The sequence below is a fragment of the Ursus arctos genome, unplaced genomic scaffold (genome assembly GCF_023065955.2).
Source record: "Ursus arctos isolate Adak ecotype North America unplaced genomic scaffold, UrsArc2.0 scaffold_22, whole genome shotgun sequence".
Taxonomy (NCBI): domain Eukaryota; kingdom Metazoa; phylum Chordata; class Mammalia; order Carnivora; family Ursidae; genus Ursus; species Ursus arctos.
The window spans coordinates 17,587,655-17,608,099 of record NW_026622897.1 but is presented as its reverse complement, the minus strand read 5'-3'; the positions used below and the strand labels follow the sequence as shown (position 1 = coordinate 17,608,099).

The window sequence follows — 20,445 nt, the reverse complement described above, 5'->3', positions numbered from 1 at the left end:
TAATTGCACAGATGGGCAAAGCAGACGTCAACCGTCTTACCCAGAATCACAGGAAAGATCAGCCGCTGAGCGTGTTCTAGAACTTTGACCTCACAGTCCATTGACTTCTTGAGACCACATGGTTGCAGACCAAACGGAACAAAGACTCTGATCTCATCCGGGGACAGTCGCATTCTTCTCCAAATCCCCACCAAATGGGAACTGCCACCCAGCACTGAGCAGTCCATGTCACCTTCCTCCCTCTCAGAAGTGGCATCCACACTTTCACAAGGAGAAGCAGACACAACACTCGGAACAACTCTTAAAACACCTTCCTGCAATGTGGGCTATAAACACAGGAAACGGCAGCTGGCTGAGTTGCCAGTAACGTCTATTTGCCAGGCAGGGTGCTAGAGCTCTGTGTGTGAGTTTAAAGCTGTCATCCAGAAACAAAAATAAACCAGTAAAGCAGAAATTGAGGCACCCTGACTGTAGGCCTAATGGAAAGGGCTTCAGAGTCAGAAACGCTAGGGTTAGAAACCCAGCTCTGCCCCTTATTCATGAGGCATGTTAAATCACCTTTTGAGCCCCCATTTGCTCATTTGCAAATGGGTCTATTAATACTAACTGCATGGGTTTTCAGTGAAGAGTAACTACATAGTGTGTGTAAGGTGCTGAGGCTAGTGACTGGCACAAAAAAAGATGATTATTAATGGTATTTACCAGCATGCTCCTTGGTATTTCCCCAAAGGAGCTGAACACTTTTTTTTTTTTTTAGATTTTATTTATTTATGTGTCAGAGAGAGCACGAGAGAGCACAAGCAGGGGGAGTGGCAGGCAGACAGAGAAGCAGGCTCCCCAATGAGCAAGGAGCATGATGCGGGACTTGATCCCAAGACCCTGGGATCATGACCTCAGCCAAAGGCAGACGCTTCACTGACTGAGCCACTCAGGCATCCCAGAGCTGAATGCTTATGTCCACACAAAAACCTGGATGTTTACAGCAGCTTTATTCATAACTGCCAAAACTTGGAAGCAACCAAGGTGTCCTTTATTCGGTGAATGGATAAATCAACTGCGGGTAATCTAGACAATGGAATATTATTCAGTGCTAAGAAGAAATGAGCTACCAAGCCATGAAGACAGGGAGGGACATTCAATGTGCATTAGGAAGTAGAAGAAGCCTATCTGGAAAGGCTACATAGTGTACGGTTCCGACTATATGACATATTGGAAAATGTAACACTATGCAATTGTTGCAGGAGGAAGAAATGCCAGGGTTTGGTGGGGGGGCAGATCGGGGGTGATGAATAGGCAATAGGTAGAACACAGAGGCTTTTTAGGGCAATGAAAATACCCTGTATGACACTACAATGGTGGATACGTGTCATTATACGTTTGTTCAAACTCATAAAATGTATAACACTTTGGGTGATTGTCATATGTCAGTATAGATTCATCAGTTGTAACAAAGATACCACTCTGGCAAAACATGTTGACGATGGGAGAGGCTGGGGCACGTGTGGGGCAGGGGTATACGGGAAATCTCTATATTTTGCTATGAACCTAAAACACCTCTAAAAATAGTCTTAAAAAATGGTATTTCTCTCCAACACCCTGGAGGACCTCATATAAACGCACCTGACAACATCCAGATCTTTGGAAGAAGCACGGGCCCCCAAGCAGAGTTATTTGCTCGCTCCTGTGCCGAGCCATAGCACCATCTACATCTCTCTGTTTCTGGGGACGTGGCAGAGTGCAATGCACTTATCTGATCACTTTTCCATCCTCCCTATTAGACTGGGAGCACCAAGGCACCATTCCTTATGCATCGTTTTTTCTTTTGATTCTAGCAGCGAGCAAGCCCGATAATTGCGTGTTGAAACAAACAAACAAACCACCCCGTGAACAGGAAACTGGTACAAGGAGGAGAAAGAGGCACTCTGGACCCTGACATACAGCTCTCTGATGGTACTCCCAATATTCTGGCAGGAGTCCAGCCATGAGCAGAGAAAGGCTAAAAAAACATGGTAGTACTTCCTCCTTCACAGTGATCTTCTTTTTCTTTTAAAGAAGAAAACTCCCTCTGTAGAAAGGCAATTCCAGAGCAAAGAAAACCAAACAAGGAAATAACCTCGGATTCTTCAGCAAGAAGTGTTGCAACATACATTCTCTCTATCATCAGAAACTGCAGTGACAACAGAAAGAACATCAGCCCTTCTGGAATTTTCTATCGCAGGGAGTTCAAGGCTTACTTAAGGCTATTTCTTTTATGGCTGAAAATTCCTGCCTCCTAAGTCTGTTATAAACTCAAAGCCATCCTCCCTCCCTTTCTGTCCAACCTACAAGTTCTTTCTCCTCCTATTCTTAGGGGGGCTGTTCTGCCCTGGTTGGGTTACACTGGACTTGTCCATCTCCCCTGCAAGTGACTTACTGCTGCGTGTCTGAGCCTCTGCCCACTCCCTCTGTCCCAAAGTGACCACATGCCCAGAGCTGATTACACATCAGTGAGTACGTGCCCAACAAGTGAGTGCTTGAGGCTCACTCCTTCCGAGGCCCTTGTCTGACTCCCTGAGGTCAGCACTACGCATCCCTTCAGCCCTTACGTGTGGACAATGCATTCCTAACCAACCCTGGTGGGGCAGCTCCGAAAGGGATGCCTGGGAAGGCGATATTCAGAGAATCCAGAGACTTGGCACGAAGACACTTTAAAGACAGCAGGCTTGGAGGTCAGGTCCACCCCCCACTTGGTTTTCCTACTTCTTGGCTATTCAATATCTCGGGAGTCAGTAAGCTCTCGCTGTGGGCTATCTGTATGCTCATGGTCCTGGGACTGCCTATGTACCCTTCAATAGCTTCGGGTGCATTTCACTTCTGTAGGCTTCTTTTTTTTCCCCATATTTTGTTTTATTTTTATTCCTTTTTTTTTTTTTTTTTTTTAGTTTCAGAGGTAGAGTTTAGTGATTCATCGGTTGTATATAACACCCAGTGCTCATTACATCAAGTGCCCTCCTTAATGCCCATCCCCTACCTACCCCATCCCCCCACCTATCCATATTTTAAATAGGGGAAATGATCTGTTTTACTGTCAGAGCTGTGGAATCATGCATGTGAAAGCACCTATCCAGAAGCTTCCTCATAAAGGACACCCTCAGATTTCATATCCTTCCCCACAGACCTCAGATCCCAGGCTGGCTGAGTCTAATCCCTGCAGGCACTTCAGATATGTTCTCTAACCTATGTCCTTCTGAGGAGGCCGAGAAGGAAGCTCAGCTACAATCAATCGTAAGTGAGCAGAGAAGATTCTAGAGCATGCCTCAGTTGAGCCATTCGTTTCCAAACTGTTTTTCGGGTAAACTGGAATCTGCCCCCACCCCCCCAGCAATATAGCTACCTAGCGAAGTCCACAAGCTAAGCATCCTCTTTTCTTATGACAGCCCTCTAGATATCAGAGGAGAGAACCTTCCTCCCGCTCTATCTTATCACATGATATCACAGTCTTCTGCTTGAGTCTATCTTGCCCAAGAGCTTGAGAGCTTCTTGTGGTCAGGGATGGGGTCTTACTCATATCGGTCTCTCTAGCACTCAGCACAAATCCCAAATGCCTGGCACGAAGTCGTTGCTCAGTAAGTTTCTTTTGAATTAATAGGATCTTCTTTCTGCCCTGCCTCCACATCTCCCATACCCCCTTTAAATCTTCTTCTGACTGAACGTATGTAGCCACACTACCTGTTTTCCAGGTCAACTCCAAAAACCAGTGGCTAGTTCCCCACCATGGAAAGGAGAAATTAAAAAAGAAATTCAAATGAGATGTGCCCCCTTATCTTCCATATCTTTCAGAGCCAGCTGTCCACCAAACAGCAACCTTCTTCATTTACCCAGGGTCCCCTGAGAGTCATTCAATTGGAAAGCCTTCACCAATCACGCAGGACACAGGCCATCTTGCTCAAGTGGTTTTACCGGTGTCTAGCCCCTCTTCCTCCGCTGGCCCGCAGGGCTGCCAGCCGCAGGCCAGAACAAGACAGGCACACTTGCCGCCTCCCTGCCAAGGCCTGATGGATGAAGTGACAGCCGGAGGTCTGTGGCGCCTGAAGCAGCCAGACAGCAAAGGGGTCATGGCTGCCCGTTCAGCCTTACAGTTGAGAGCCTGTGAGCTTACATTTGGAGGAAGATAAGAACTTCAAACGTTCTCCTCAATCCTGACGCACGGAGTTGCTGAAGGTCTGGGTGAGGTTTGAGGTCCCTAAAGGCTCATCTCGATGATCTGCTGATTTTTCAGACCTACCTAAAAGCTGACTCCCCTGGGGTCCCTGCCGTCACCACCACCGTGCTGACATGTTGGGAATTCGTCCTGATAAAGGAGAGTAGCTCTGAGTACTTGTGAGCCAGGCAGAAGGCAGGAGTGGTGTGGTTCTGCAGAGTTCTGTATGGAGAAGAGCCATTCCACACACCTCAGCCAATTCCCCTCATCTCCCTGCCCCTCCCCAGAATGCTTACCCATTCAACGGAATGCTACTTAAATTATCCCCAGGCCTCAAGTCTTAAAGATGTTGGGAAGAGAACTTAGGGACTCGCCAAAGATTTACAATGGCTCATTAACTTATACCCAGAGTCCCTCCTGCGTCCCACACAACCTGTGATTCCAAAGCTCGTGATCTGGACCACCAAATAGCTACCACTTACCGTGCACTGAAGAGTCGGGCTCTGCACGCACTGTTTTGTGTGTATTATCTCATTCAAATGAGTAGCAGGCAAACCGCTATCTACTCTGTCCAAAGAGCCCCTCCCGGAGGCCAGGGGAACAGGAGCATGCTTTCTGTATCTACTGGGGAGGGATCGATTTGCAACACGGATAGAGGCTGGGAGCCGTGGTTGGCAGGGACGTGGTATTCTGTAAACTCCTGAGTACAATCCTGTGCCTGTCTTCACAAAGTCTGGAGCTGAGATGGGTAGTACACACAACACGTACACGCACTTTCAGGGAGGTGATACTATCACCGTAACTGTATACACAATCAGTAGACAGCCAACCACACTGAAACTATTTGGGCCCAGTAAGAGATTATACCAGTGAGATGAAACATATGAGCAACCAATCAGGTTGCCTTCTTTTTTTTTTTAATTTTTATTTTTTATAATAATTTTTTATTATGTTATATTAATCAAGACCCCAGTTCTATGTAATCTAAAGACACCACGTCATTTCTCTGGACTTCAAGTTTGCTTCCTTCTGCTACTCATCTAACTTTACTGAACACCAGCTACACATCAACACTGTGGGTGCTGGTTAGGAACCCTGACTTGGGAATCTGACTGCCTGGGGTTTGCCCTTTCATCTACCACTTACTAGCTGTGTGGTCTTAGGCAACTTAAAAATTTCTATGCCTCAGTTTTTTCATCTGTAAAATGAGGGTGATAACAGTTTCTATCTCATAAGGTTGTTATGAAGAATAAACAAAATAATGCACATATAATGTTTTAAAATACTGCCTGGCACAGAGTAGGCACTCAGCAAAAGTTAGCTATGAATATTCGGTGCTTGAGTTGGAATGGTGAGGGCGACAAGACAACCAGTGAGGAGTTAGGAATAGGAAAGGCAAATGTGGAGAACTGGTAGACCTCTGTTCTGTGCAAAAACATCACAAACTAAGAGGACATGCAGACCGATAGTGTTACACACACACGTGGCCCATGGTAGAACGACGGCCCCCAAAGATACCCTCATCCTAATCCCCAGAACCTATGAATACGTTCCCTTCCAGGGCGAAAGAGGCTTTGCAGATCTGACTAAGTTCAGCACCCTGAGCTGGAGCCTTGCAGTCGGCAGGGTCTTTCTGAGGGACATGGTGAAGCAGGAGAGGCAGAGACAGATGGGAGCCAAAGTGGGAGGGGTGCATTCTGTGGATGGAGGAAGGGGCGAGGAGCCAAGGAACACAGGTGCACTCTGGAAGCTGGCAAAGTCAAGGGAACAGGCTCCCTCCTTGAGCCTCCAGCGAGAGCACAGCTCTACTGACATCTTGATTCTAGGCCATCATGCCCATGTTGGACTTCTGATCTGACGTTAAGAGAGCGAATTTGTGTTGTTTCAAGTCACTCCAAGTTTGTGAGAGCGGCAGCAGGACAGTCGACTACACACGCCTTGGGTCACATGTGCTGTGTTTCACAAAACCTCTTGTTGTTCACAAAAGCCACTTGCTAACTCATTATGACTCACGTCCCTACTTCCCAAAAGGGGTGAAGTGAAAATTTAAGCTTCCAGAAGGAAGTGTTCACTTTGATGTAACCGGCCTGTCAAGGGGCTCCTCATGTTCCTCGTTCACAGCATTAGCCTCTCTGAAGCAACAGAGCTTGGTTACGGAGGACTAGAAGGGCCCACCAGACGTCGCACAAAACCAACAGTTCGCAAGCCTTCTGGAAGAGCCTCAAAGTACCTGGACCCGATCCCTGACAACAAGCAGTATTACTTCACATGTGCATGACTTTCTGTGATTTTTTGTTACTTGTATATACATTGCCTCATTTTGACTCATCCAACCTATTGAAAACTGGATCAAAGCCACGTCCTGAGAAAGTGACAGATCCAGAATTTGAAGCCAGTCTTTTGTCTCTAAAGCCAGTCTTCTATCCACCATGGCGGAAGGCAACATTTGTTCTCACCCTCCTAGTTGGGTAACTGAGACAACTATGGGTCCCCTTCAACACCGCCCCTACCACTGGTGCGATGCTTCCTCCCCCACCCAGCCCACCCTTCTTCTCAGAGGTGATCACTCCAACTGGCCATAGACAAGTCAGCTGCCTCTTCCACAGGCTGAGATACAAACACATGGCAGACAGAAGGAGGGGAGCAAAAGGGAAAGAAAAGGCAGAGAAACTGTGAAAGGGTTCATCAAGATTATAGTCCAGTCCATTCCTCCAGAAAACAGAGCCAAAAAGGCTTGTTAGCAATCTCCTTCTTAGAGGCAGAGCCTGGACTCAGGGAAGTAGCCTGATGTATATAAAAAAGAAACCGTGTTCTGGCCTGGGAGTCAGGAGGCCTAAGGTCTGCTTCTGTCACAGACCAGCTGTTGGTCTTGAAAAAGTCACTTCATTTGTTTGTCTCATTTTACTTCTATGTAAAAAGAGGAAGTTGGACTGGAAAACTCCACCAGCAATGCTAGCTAGACATTTCTGAGATTCCACCTCTATGGGTCTCTTCTGTGCAGGAACACTATTTCAACAGAGATACTGGAGTCATCCCAAATCGAGGGCAGGAACCTTGTATGATGTGCTTCACCCTGAAGCACATCCTATCAACCCTCATACGTGATCTCGAGCCAGGGGCAAGTAATCTCTATCATGCAGTTAATTCGAGGCACAGTCTAAGATGTGAACAATAACTAACATTTCTTGAAAGCCTCCATCTACGTACACTTTCTGTTTTCTAGAGCTTTCATAAAATATTGTGCTCAAGACGTTCGTGGGGCGCTTGAAGGCTCAGTCAGTTAAGCGTCTGCCTTTGGCTCAAGTCATGATCCCAGGGTCCTGGGATTAAGCCCCACATCGGGCTCCAACCCCACATTGGGCTCCCTGCTCAGCGGGGAGCCTGGTTCTCTCCCCCTACCTGCTGCTCCCCTTGTTTGTGATTACTCTGTCAAATAAATAAATATTAAAAAAAAAGACATCATTCATTTTCACACCCTTTGGCAACCCATCACTCACCAAATCACCTAAACTGAAAACCATGTATTATTCTGTCTACATTGTCCATGTCCACCAACTCTCAGAAATTCAAAGCCCACAAACATAAAACCTACCACGTAAAGTACAACTTCCCTTTCTTTGGAGTAAATGTACTTTCTCCAACCTTGATTCGGGTACCCCCCTTTCAAGGTCTTCTGCTTGTTTCTTTCTCCCTCTTCTTTCCTCTAGCATTTCCTTCCAGAGCACCCAATAAAGCCATCATCCATTCATATTCCATACATTCCCCACTCGTCTCCGGGTTGTAGGTGAATACAGGTGGGCCCACGTGTGCAGGACAACTTGCAGTGACTTAGGAGACTGACAAGGCCTTCCCTCGGGGACACGGAAGGCGTTCTGGTCCCTGACCACCAGCCACCTCATGAATCTTGATGTCTCATAGACAGAGCATAGATCCCCAGCATTCCTTGATGAGCTCTTTCTGAGGGAGAAGCAATGGTGGCAGGAGCTTACTGGAGAAAGGAAATTAGAGAAAATGAGCTTAGTGCATGGCAGGCTGAGATCTCAGCCAGGGACCAAAGAGAGGAGGAGCTGAGAAGGTTTCTCAATGCTTTATCCACAGTACGTAGTGCATTGATCGGCATGCAGTAACCACTGGGAAAGATGCGTTGAATAAAGAAATGAAGGGTCACTCTAGCAAGGATGATCTGGTGATCTCGGCATGGTCTCCAGTGAGGGGAGGTAAGTGCAGATGCGGATGGGTGGGGGCTGGGTACTGAGGTATGAATGAGAGAGCACGTAAAATCTCTAGCAGTGAGGGAATTCTAAAGGGGAGATGATTCTTACATCAGAGACTTCAGATCATTGGTCCATTCACAGTCAGAGCTCAGTCAGCTGCCTCAGTTTCAGAAAGAAGGTTCCAGCTGTCCGAGGAAAGTGCTGTCGGAGAGCGGGGCAAGATCCCAGGGTCCTGATCCTCAGGAGTTTGGGGGTGCTGGAGAGGATTATTAGAAACTCTACAGAGAGGCTTTGGAATCTCCATCTGGGAACACCTCACTCACAACCAACTTTACTCACTTGGGCATTGCAAAGGGAATGGAACGTTTCGTTGACCTCGGTCTTTTTCGTGAAATTCTCTTCTCCCCTGTCTTCTTCCATGACACCTGTCATTTTGTTCTTTTCCTGCCTCTTGAACCATCCCTCTTAGCTTCTTTCACCTTCTTTCTGCTCTACCCACCAGCTGGTCCCCCACAATACTATCTCTGGGGGTTGGCTTCTTTCCTTTTTACCCGGCCTGTTCTTTACACCTACTGCCACGCCTTCTGCTCCAACCTCCAGGAAACGGTCTGGTCCCAACTAATTTCTCCACCTCACCTCTCACTACCTCTGTGTCTCCTTCCCACCAATCCCAGCGCCCAGGCGGCTGGCTCTGAAAGTTAAGCTGTTCTCTCTGACTGGAATGCCTCCCCTCCTCTCCGCCCAGAAAAGCTCTACTCATTATTTAAGGTCTGCCTTAATTATCACCTCCTCTGCTTTCCTCAACCGTCTCAAGTTACACTAATTGTTTTTTTCTGTGGTCCCACAGAGGTTTTTTTCAAGCTTCGACTGTAGCAATTATCACATTGTGATATCTCATTTAATGTTTATATGTCCTTCTCTCTTGAGGAAGGCTGAGCTCTTGGGAGGAGAAAGACAACCTTCACATCCCTAACAAGTTCCTGGCATACAGTAGGCACTCAGTAAATGCCCGGTGGAAGAGTGAATGAAATAATGTCAAACCTAAAGTCAGACCCAACCATGGGCCAGCTCTGTCTTTTGCAGCCAACATGTTTCCTTTTCTTTCTAAGCTCGATGGTAACAGAGGGGAAGAAGGTGGGAGAGTGATGAGCAGACTGAGTCAAGAGACCCAAGTTTAGATTAAAATCTGCTTCTATCTTCCCTTGTGGTGTCATATGAAATCATTCAAATGGTCTACTGATCTTCCCAAGCTCCCACCTTGCAAACGGAAGGGTCCTGCTGCCATCTTGTCCACACCTTGAATTTCCTTCAGGGCTCCCTGTCTGGTTATAGCACCCGCCTCACCTCCTCACCTACATCCTGCATCTATCTCTGGCAGCACACTGATCACATTTTATCATAATTTTCTGTCTTCCACACTAGATTGCCAGTTCCTGAGGGCAGAAATGTTCTGTACTCTCTCTCTAATATATAAAGTATATACATGTATATATAAATATATGCATATAGAGAGAGTATATATATGTATATATAATATATAGAGAGTATATATGTATATATAAATATATGTATATATGTATAGAGTGTATATGTATATATTGTATATATATGTATGTATATTATATGTATACATAATATACTCTACGTTATACATATACATACTCTATATGTATATATTATAGACATATATTACATATTACATACTCTATATGTATATATTATATACATATATTACATATTACATATTACATACTCTATATGTATATATACATATAATATTCATACATATATATACATATAATGACGCTCTGTACTCCTTATAACTCCTGTTAGAATAGGCTATCATAGTTGCCCATAAATACATGGTGACGTATATACACATAAAAAAATATTGGCATTACCAAGGAAACGTTTGATGGAGATAACACACATGCAATACTGGTTGTTGTTTTTTTAAATCTTGTTGAAGTCTAGTCGACACACAATGTCATATTGGTTTCAGGTGTACAACAGAGTGATTCGGCAAGACTCTACGGAATGCCGCGCCCACCACAGTGTGGCTACCATCAGTCACGTACAACACTACTAGGTATGGTACCATTGACCAAATTCCCTACGTTGTGCCTTTTATCCCGGTGGCTTACTCATTCCGTACCTGGGGCCTGTACCTCCCGCTCCCCTCCACCTGTTCTGCCCATCCCCCCACCTTTGGCAACCATCAGTTTTGTTCTCCATGTTGATGGGCCTGTTTCTGCTTTTTGTTTGTTTGTTTATTCATTTGTTCTGTTTTTGAGATCCTACATATATGTAAAACCATATGGTGTTTGTCTGGGTTTTTTTTTTTTTCTCTCCTTGTCTTGCTCTTCAGATTTCATTTGTCAGGATATGTCAGAAGAGGCCCCAAAGAGAAAAAAGTCACACCATGTTGAAGCGGCTGCAGACTTTGGACAAAGTACTTGGTATCTTTGCAGGTGATCTAGGGATGACCCTCTCTCTTCCCTGCTTGCTTCACAGGGTGAAGCCTAATAAGGCTTGAGGGAGAAGAGACCAGAAAAGAAAGGGAGGGGAAGAGAGAGGAAGGGAGGCGAGGAGGGATGGGGGGCGAAGGGAAGCTCGGGGAAGAGAAGCCAGATGCACAGTGATTGAACTAGTTCTCCAGGGTGGGTGAAATCTGCTTAGGCAGAAAGCAGACAAATGCTGGGTCCGCCGTCCATTCAAGGACAGGCTGGTGAAGGGATGATGCTGGTCAGAGCTCTAGCAGCTCAGTGCTGTTCTGAGTGTGTGTCTGTGTTTAAATAAGACCGTACACAAAGGCAGCTATCGAGGCAGATTTCTTCCTCCCCACTCCGTAAGTGCTTCCGACCCAAAATCCGGGAAGAAGCATGGAGAGAGTGAATGCTCACGGTCAGTACTTTTGAATGGGGCACAGTCAACCCGGAAGCAGGATTCTAAACAAACCTGCTACCTGCCTCATAGAGAAGGCTGATCCAGCAACACCTGAAAAGAAATCTGAAGTGTTCGGCTGCCTCTGGCCATCTGTGCTATCAGCTTCCTCTTGGCATTTTCCAGACTGCCGTGAGCTACTCTCTGCTGGTGTTTCTTCCAGCTTCCACTGTGTATGGCAGCAGCCCTAGTCCTGGTGGAGTTCATTGCCACTGTGGCTTTATGTACGAGAATTTGTTCATGCTTCCACTGGGGCAACGGAACACAATGTGAATTGTTACACAAACAGCTGGTGACTTCCAGAAGGGAAGGTGCCCCTTTAATTAAAAAGGTGCCCATGAGCCATTTATTTCCCCCAGAGGTGGGGCTCAAGGCACTAACCTCCTCTTTCATTCAACCAGCCCTTTGGCTGTTTTATGCAAGAAAGCACATTATGTACCAATTTGAAAATTATACCATTGTATACTACTTAAATGACTCTGCCCCCCTCCCCATCGTAATTGGCTGCTATCATTCTTTCTTTCTGTTTATTTACTCTCTAGAATATCAATAGTCTTGAGGAGTTTTCTTCAGAGGGAGAAGAGAAGAATTTAACAGTAAAGCACTGGGGAAAACAAAACAAAACAAAAACAGAAATACGAAACGCAGTGAAAACATCCTGTGCTGTCCAAAACCACATGTCCGTGTCACCCTCGAGTCCCCTGAACTCCTGAGGTGTGGTTGACTTCAACCCCATTTACAGTTGGGAAGACTGAGGCCTGAGAAAAGACAAAGATGGGTGGGAGCCGAGCCAATAAGCAAGAGCAGAGCAAGAACCCAAAGCCAGAGTCTGAAAGAAAGGTAAACTGAGTTTGCTTTCCATTACCACTGGGCTACCGCAGAAGCTTCCCACTATCTGTAAAGTGTCGTTCACCCAGGCCTAGAAAAGGCACACCTGCTCCTCCGAGGGTCACTGTGAAGGATGTGCAGCCAGCTAGAAACAGTGCCAGGCTGCCTCCGACAGCTGGCTTCAGAGTGCCACGTGGTGAAACTTGGCATTCATCTTTTCCTCCTGAGAACTGCACAGAATTTAGTAGGCTACCGTGCACCTTGTCAGAGCTCAGACAATTTCTGGATGTTCATCTGAGGCATTCCCCAGAGGCCTCCTCCCCATAAACACTAGGTGCAAAGAACATACCAGCAAAGTCACCAGGAAAATGGGGATGTCAGCGAGAGGCACCGACGAGAAAAGAGATTGCCTATCACATGACCCTGAGCCCCTGACAGAAGGTCTGGAGAGCTGAGGCCCCTGTTCCATCTATATCCATCCGTCCATCCTCCAAGGACATTCTCCCAGAAGCTTCCTGCTGACACCCAGTGGCCCCTGGGAAAATCGGGAAAATCCTCCAGTGAAGAAGACAAGAGCTGTCAGCCCTGATGGGGACCCCAAGCATCCTTCGCTCCAGGGGCTTCCCATCCTTCGCAGGGACTGTCCCATCCAGAGCACAGAGCCATTCTTGAGTGAGATTTTCTCCCTCTCTCTCTGGCTCCCTCCAGGGCTAGATGGAGTCTGATTCCATTTGAGACTAATCAGAAGACAACCATCTGGCACTCAACCATCGTGCACAGCCCCAAACTCGGGCCATTTATTATCATCAGCAGCTCTGGCGGCGCTGGCTCTGCTCCGGGTCGGCTTCAGCCTAGCTGCCCTCGGGGCACTCTGCAGACAGAGGGGCAGGGGACCAGGACCCCAGCACGGGGGAAGGCACGGCGTCTGCCTCGTACTCACTGCTCTGTGCCCAGAGCGCTGGGAGGAGCGGGGAGGTGAACCATGGAGGCACCAGGAGGCGGCCACACAGGGGCCGAGCAGAATGACATCACCACTGCAGCGGCGGGACTGTCCCCGTCTTTGCCGGGGGCTCCCCGACTCCGTGGCTGTCTGCAGGGAACGGCCCCGTCGGCCTTTACAACCGTCCTTCCAGGTAAGTACGGCTATTAGCAACACTGTACAGGAGACGAAGGTAAGCGTGGAACTTCCAGCAACTTGCCCCCAGTGTCCCGGCTGTCGGACCCGGCGCAGGCTGGACTTCTGAGTCTCGGGCAGATGATGCTGGGGTCTCTTCCATGCCCTGCTGCCCAAGTGGAGGGACACCCTGTCACACACACACACACACACAAGCATCAGAGCCCTGCTGGGACAGAGCTGACGCTGGCACCTCCACCACCCCCGTCACTGGCCGGAGGAGAGCCGGCAGGAGACATGGGTCCCCAGGTCTGTGCGTGGCTTCTCTGAAAAGCCAAGCCTTTAGCTCTGAGAACTAACGACTGCGCCCTCAGTGAAAAGCAGCCGGAGTTTGGGGCCGCTGAGGGCAGGGGGCCAGGTGGCGACAAAAACCACAGGACAGAGTCACGAAGCACCATACTCTTCACTCTCTGAACCACCTACCCTTCAGAACCTTAGTTTTCTCATGAGACTCTCAAGGGCTGACACTTGGTAGTGATCATGCATATAAATCTGCTTTGTCGTCTCTAAAGGGGTCTAAAAACCCAAGGTACTATTACCAGGGCGTAGTGGAATTTCCACAGAAGCTCTGGGCAAGCGGTTCTAATTGCATTACCAGTCGATTCAAACACATCGAGCTCTACTAGCCATAAAAGGAGGTGAACTACTGATTCATGCAACATCATGGAAGCTTCTCCAAAATACCATGCTGAAGGGAAGAAGGGAAGCAGGCACGAGAGCATGCCCTGGATGATTCCACTTGCGTGCAGATCTAGAAAGTGCAAGCTAATCTGTAGCGACAGAAGCAGACTGGTTCCCCAGGGAGAGGGTAGAAAGGGGCACAAGGAAACTTTTAGGGGTGGCAGGCAAGTGCTGGGTCTTGTGGTGGTGATGCCACGGGTGCACGCATTTGGCAAAACTGATCAATCTGTAAATAGACTTAGTTTCAGGTACATAAATGATACCTCAATAACATTAAAAATAAAAATGTATGTCAAAGTCTTTCCTTTTTGAACCAGGGCCTCCGTGCAGCCTGAGAAGGTCCCTGGACTTGCAGTTTTAGCTCAAGGCTCTCATGGTGACTGGGCCCCGCGCAGGTCGAGTTCCCGAGCTCCTCCAAGCCTCTTCATCTTTTTTTTTTAAGATCTTATTTATTTATTTGACAGAGAGACAGCCAGCGAGAGAGGGAACACAAGCAGGGGGAGTGGGAGAGGAAGAAGCAGGCTCCCAGGGGAGCAGGGAGCCCCATGCGGGGCTCGATCCCAGGACTCTGGGATCACGCACGCCCTGGGCCGAGGGCAGAGGCTTAAGGACTGAGCCACCCAGGCGCCCCGCCTTTTCATCTTCAAAACGAGGCTTTCATCCTGCGCTTTACCTCCCAGGGCTGCCGTGCCAATCACGAGGGCTATTCGGTGCACGTGAGAGCAATTTTCCGACTGCAGAATAACAGACGCACGTGGAGGACCCTTGTGGGGGTCCGCGGTCTTGATGTGTGGCCTCGCATCCTTTGCCCTGCCCACCTAGAAGATCCCTTCAGCTCTAGGTGGCCCACCGTTTGCCTCCTCTCTCTACCCAAGCCCCCCAAGGGAAAGCAGCTACAGCCCCCACCCAGAATCCGCCACAACTCAGAGATGCTGAGTTGACCAAGTACTTTCAGAGGATCCCATGTCAACCACCAGGGAAGCTGGAGAAGGCCAGAGAAACTGGAGGTTTTAATTCCTGGGCTGTGCAAGGTGCCTCTCAGTTCCATACGCAGCCAGTCTGAGGGCGTTTTATCTTTGAGCGGCGAGGCATAGCTAATGCAGCTTACAGTCCAAAGCGAAGTCAAAGGTGCTTATCCCAGCTCCTTCCTTCTTCCACTGCCCTGCTCTCTAACTAGGTAGGCATTGTTCAAATATTCTCCATAGGAAAAAAAGGACAACCTAGTAACACAGGTAAACCTTTGCTGGAGAGTTCAACCAGCAACCATCTCACCTCCGGTTCTTCCAATCGACCCAATAAAACCATAATCCTAACTGTCCCGTGTCCACGTTATATTTTTAATTATTTTAAGTCCTTTCCTGCCCGCGACTCATTTTGTCTTCACAAAGCCTCGTGAGCAACACGGGACAGGCGTTGCTGGGTGGAGAAGCTGACCAGGAATACTGAGGAAAATGGAAGACCTAAAAGCTGCCTGGGTCAGAAGCTGGACTAGCCCTTGGGCCGTGGAGTCCCTGCCACCGTGTCCTTCTGCATCTCTCCATCATTAGCAAACATTAAAGCCATTTGCTAGAGACAGAGTTCTAGCCACAGGCAGCCTCAAACAAACCCAACCAAAACAAAATTAAAGGTCAGATGCATATCAGCAAAGCCTCTTCAGATTCAGTGATGAGGTGATGCTCCCACCGTTGGCCTCAAGCTGCAGACGCGATAAGAGATAAGAGCCTCCCTCCCCCATAAACCACATCAGCCAGTAGGGGATGGTATGAAATCAAGGAGCAAAGCAACAGTTCCCGGCCTGCCTGCTCTCCCGGCCCCCAGGCATCCCCTTCCCCAGCCTTCCCCAGGCCTACGCTGTTCCTTTGCCTTCCTACCAACCTCGCTCTGGTCTTGACCAAGCCGGACTTTTATTTTTAGAACTTTTGGAACAGGAAGTTTTAGAAGAACAAATAGGTATACGGAAAAAAAAAAAAAGGAATGGATAGGCCATTTTGGCCCCTTGAAGGATTCCTTTCTGAGGCCTCCCTAACACCTCCTTACTTGGTGCTAACACACACATACCCCCCCCCCGCCCCCCCCAACACGCCGGAAAAATTGCTACTTCTCAACCCTCCATATGACAGGACGTTTTATAGCAGTGTTTGTGGACCAAAGGTAATAGGGTGGGATGGAAAAACCTAGCACTGCTTTGCAGGAGTAATGAGCTAGAAGGAACATACCCTGAGGTCACCCAGCTGGCTCAGCACTCCTCTCCCTTAGCTCTATCAAGCAGTTAATAAGTGTGCACTAATTAATCCTGTTCCCCTCAGAGGGAGCCAGTGAGGCCCTGAGGGGTTAGGTGACTTATCCAAGACCACAGGCACAGCACAGGCTGGAATGGGACCTGGGCCTTGCTGGCCTGGGCTCTCTGTCGGCCCACCCAGAGCCCCGTGGAAGGTCTCTTCCGGCTGCTGCACGACACCAGACCCAGTTACACCCAAGGGGAAACCAGAGCTGGAGGCCTTGTACCACCAGTCTCTCCAAAGGGCCGTGTGCCAGACATTGTTCTCATCCCTTCTTCAGGCAGGCATCCCAGCCACATCTCCCAGAACCCAGGAAACCATAACCGTTCCTCCCTGCTAAGCCCGATGCCCTGGCTCTCTGTCTTCTCAACTTGGCAGCCCAGGGAGAGTAGAACTAGATCAGATGACAGCCAAGGGCTCTGCCTCCTCCCAAGCAGGGAATTTGATGGAGACAGAACAGCAAAGCCAACTTCCCTCCTGCCCAGGCTGTTCCATTAGGACCCACCCATTCGGACACCCTTTCAGTAAGAGACGCAGTGCTAGTCATAATACTAGTAGCTGTGATAGGCTGAATAATGGCTCCCCAAAAGCTCTCCAAGTCCTAATCCCCGGAACCGTGAACATTACCTTATGGTAAAAATAAAAGAAAGGGGGGGGGCGCCAAAAAAGATTTTGCAGATGTGCTAAAGGATCCTGAGATGGGAAGGCTCTCCTGAATGATCTGGACAGGCCCTAAGAGCTATCGCTAGTGTGTTTACAGGAAAGAGGCAGAGGGAGATGTGACACAGACAGCAAGGCAACGTGAGGTGCATTCGGAGCCCCGAGTGATGCGGCCACAAGCCAAACGATGCCAGCAGACACAAAGACGTGGAGGAGGCAAGGAATGGTTCTCCCCTGGAACCCTCCAGAAAGAGCACAGCCCTGCCGACATCTTGATCTCAGCCCAGTGACACTGATTTAGGGCTTCTCGCCTCCAGAACTAGGAGAAAATAAATTTCTGTTGTTTTAAGCCAGACAGTTGGTGGTCATTTGTTTGAGCGGCCACAGAAACTAACAGAGTAGCTAACACGTAATAATCATCCACGATGCGCCACGCATTGCACTAAGCATTTTACTTGCATTCACTCATTGTGCACGGGCTCTGGATGTGTGGTTAAGCAGACACCCCGGGGGTTTGAATCCCAGCCTCACTGCTTAGTGGTGTGACTCTGAACAAGTTATGTAACCTTACTCAACCTCTGTTTCCCAATGCATAAAATGGGCATAGCTGCTACCTTTCTCATTGTGTTGCTAGGAGGATGCAATGGTTAATAAAGGTAAAGTGCTTGGAATATGGGGCGCCTGGGTGGCGCAGTAGTTAAGCATCTGCCTTCGGCTCAGAGCGTGATCCCAGCATTCTGGGATCGAGCCCCACATCAGGCTTCTCCGCTGGGAGCCTGCTTCTTCCTCTCCCACTCCCCTGCTTGTGTTCCCTCTCTCGCTGGCTGGCTCTCTCTGTCAAATAAATAAATAAAATCTTAAAAAAAAAGTGCTTGGAATAGTTTTAATAAGTACTCCATAAATGCCGCCTATTATGAGATCTCAGCGGTTGAACCAGCCAAAATTAGACCATCATCCTAATCTGCTGGGACATGGACAAGGCCTCCCGGACCCAAGGCAGGAAAAAAAGGTGCCCCTTTAAAGCAGGTTTGAATAGCAAACATGACAGCCTGAGGAGTTCAGTTAAGTATTTCTTCCCTTAATTGAGCAACTTAGGTCCTTAATGCTGGCCTAGAGGCCAGGGCCTATTGCTAATTCTGCAGCACTGCCCAGCAGACGCTCAGCCCTGCCTCCCCTGCTTAAGGAGAGGTGTGCACATCCATCCGCCAAAATAAGGACATAACTTGCAGCATCCACACCCCACACAGCCCTGCAGAGCCCACCCGGTTTTCTCTGTAACTCTGGCATCGGCAACTGGAGCCCTGTTGCTTGGAAGTCAACCCAAGTCAAAAAGGTCAGTCTATTTCCTGCCTTTCCAAGGCCCACTTTCCTGACTGTCCCAGCGGGCTGGGTGGAAAGATAAAACCAAGGATGTGCTTTGGTTACAAGGTCACAGCCAAGCTAGTAAAGAATAGAGTAAGCAAGGTTTGCCCAAAGGCGGGGGAAGGGTAACCTAGACTTGCCACCTGAAAAAAGCGGGGAAGGGTAACCTAGACTTGCCACCTGAAAAACATTTTTTTTCCCCATTAACTTGGCCCTTCCTGATAAAGTTTGCCCAACTCTCCCGTTTAGGTGATGTCATTCAAAGAAGCAGCGCCCCCACAGGATCGCAGGCCTTGTGTCCCCACCTAAGAAATCTGCACGGGAGAAATTAGCCAAAGGAGAAGGCCGGCCTTGGCTTCCTCCTAGGCAGGGTTCCAGCCCCACGGTCTCGGCTGACCAGCTTAAGACGACTCCTGCTGCCACTGCCTTGTGCAGGCAGCCAGGCCTCTTCCCAGCGGGCTGCAGGGACTGCCACCTGCGCTCTCTCGCCCTTCCCACCCCACCCTCCAAGGGTTAGAAGGATGAGGGAGGACAGCTCCCCTCCTTACTCTCAGGCACCCACAGATTTCCGCGCTGCCGTCACCACTGACGAGAACCCAGGTCCCCAGGAGGAATCGCTTCTCCTTCTCATTCCACCCTCCCTATCAATGAACACGCAGCAACACCCACGCTCCCGCTCCTCCTACTCCGGAGGGAGACCGAACCGGAGAGCGACATCCGGAGCTGGAAGCCGCTGCAGTGAGAGCGCCGGCCCCTCCGCCCCGAGGTCCCTTGCCCTTTCCCAGCCATCGGAGGATCCTAAGCCAGCTCTGCGTTCCGGATCCAGACGGTGCCCGAATCCTCGGCGGGGCCCCGCCTCCCCGGGGGCCGGGCGCTGGAGACCTCGGGGAGCCCGCGAGACACCGGCACAGCCCCACCACGGGGGCCGGCCGCGGGGCACGGTACCTGGGAGCCCACCCCGGCGCCCTCGCCCCGAGGCGCGCCTCACCTTAGGCACCCCGGGTAGGCGCCCCCGCCCGCCCAGCGCTCCCGCGCGGCGCCTGCCCCAGCACCCGCGCCTAGAGGGGCCGAGTCCCGGGCCGCCCGCGCGCCGCTTCTGCCCCGGCAGGTGGTGGGCAGCGGGGAGCGCGCCGCCCGTCCGGCAGGCGCGGGGAGGCGAGCCGGAGCGAAGCCGAGGGCCGGCCGCGTGGGGCGCGAGGGGCGCGAGCCCCGCCACTTACGCGCGGGCTCTGGGGAAGCCCATGGAGAGCAGCACGTCCAGCGCCGATCCATGCTTGATGGTGCCCGGGCGCTGCTGGCGGCTCCTCCGCGGGGTGACTTTGCTGTACAGCTCCTCTCTCGCAGCCATGCCGAGCGGGCCGGGGTGGCCGTACTGAGCCATGGCTCAGCGGCCAGCCATCGCCGGGGAAAGCGCCCGAGCCCGAGCGTCCGGGAGGGAGCAGGGGAGGGGGCGCGGGGACCGGGCGCCGGGCGGGAGGCGGCGGCGGCGGCGGCGGCAGCGGCGGAGGCGGCGCTCGGAGCTTCCCCAGAGTCGAGACTGACGCTTCCTGGTGAGGCCACCGGAGCCAGAGCGGCCCGCGGGCTGCTTGGGCCGGACCAGCCGTCAGCTGCTCGGGCCCCCGGGTGCCCCCAGCGCGGCGCCGGCAGCAGCCCTCTCTCCTCCGCCCCCTTCCTTCTCTGCTCCTAGCGGTCCGGGAATTTGCAATGAGTAATTTTTGAATGGATCAAAAAGGGAAAGGAGCCTTGTGGGCCGCCCCTGCCTTGCCAGTACCGGGGCCCCGCCCCTCTCTTAAAGCGACCGCGCGGCCCGAGCCTGCTCGGGGCCGGGCACAGGCTGTAGTGTCCGCGTGCTGCTGGGCGGAGGGCTCGAACGAACGGCGGCTGGGCTGCCTGTGTGCTTGGGTTCCGGGGAGTCGCTCCCAGCGCCTCACCCTTCTCCACCGCTTGCCCATAGAGCCAGCTGGGCCTCAGATGCCAGATCAACCCGTGTCAAGTTTAATGTGGTTCATGTGGGTCTAGATGGGTTAATAATGGAAATTGGGCGAACTGACGGATGACAGTAATGAACCAGAAGGCCAAGCCCTGTAGGCCCAGATAAAAGGTTTTGCTTCCGAAAGACCCTGC

The 20,445-nt window shown here is 50.2% G+C and overlaps 1 protein-coding gene across 3 annotated transcripts in view; it reads right to left on the bottom strand.

Annotated features, from left to right (window-relative positions):
• Window positions 1-20,060, bottom strand: part of UBASH3B (ubiquitin associated and SH3 domain containing B) — a 131,571-nt gene extending 111,511 nt beyond the window's left edge. Inside the window, exon 1 of one of the 3 annotated variants that reach the window (XM_057316701.1) lies at window positions 19,542-20,060. In XM_057316701.1, coding sequence (XP_057172684.1) covers window positions 19,542-19,702 — 161 coding nt within the window. In that variant the 5' untranslated portion in view covers window positions 19,703-20,060. The remainder of the gene's footprint in view (window positions 1-19,541) is intronic. The other 2 variants (XM_026505538.4, XM_026505540.4) reach the window with 2 other exon arrangements.
• Between the last annotated feature and the right edge of the window lie 385 nt (window positions 20,061-20,445).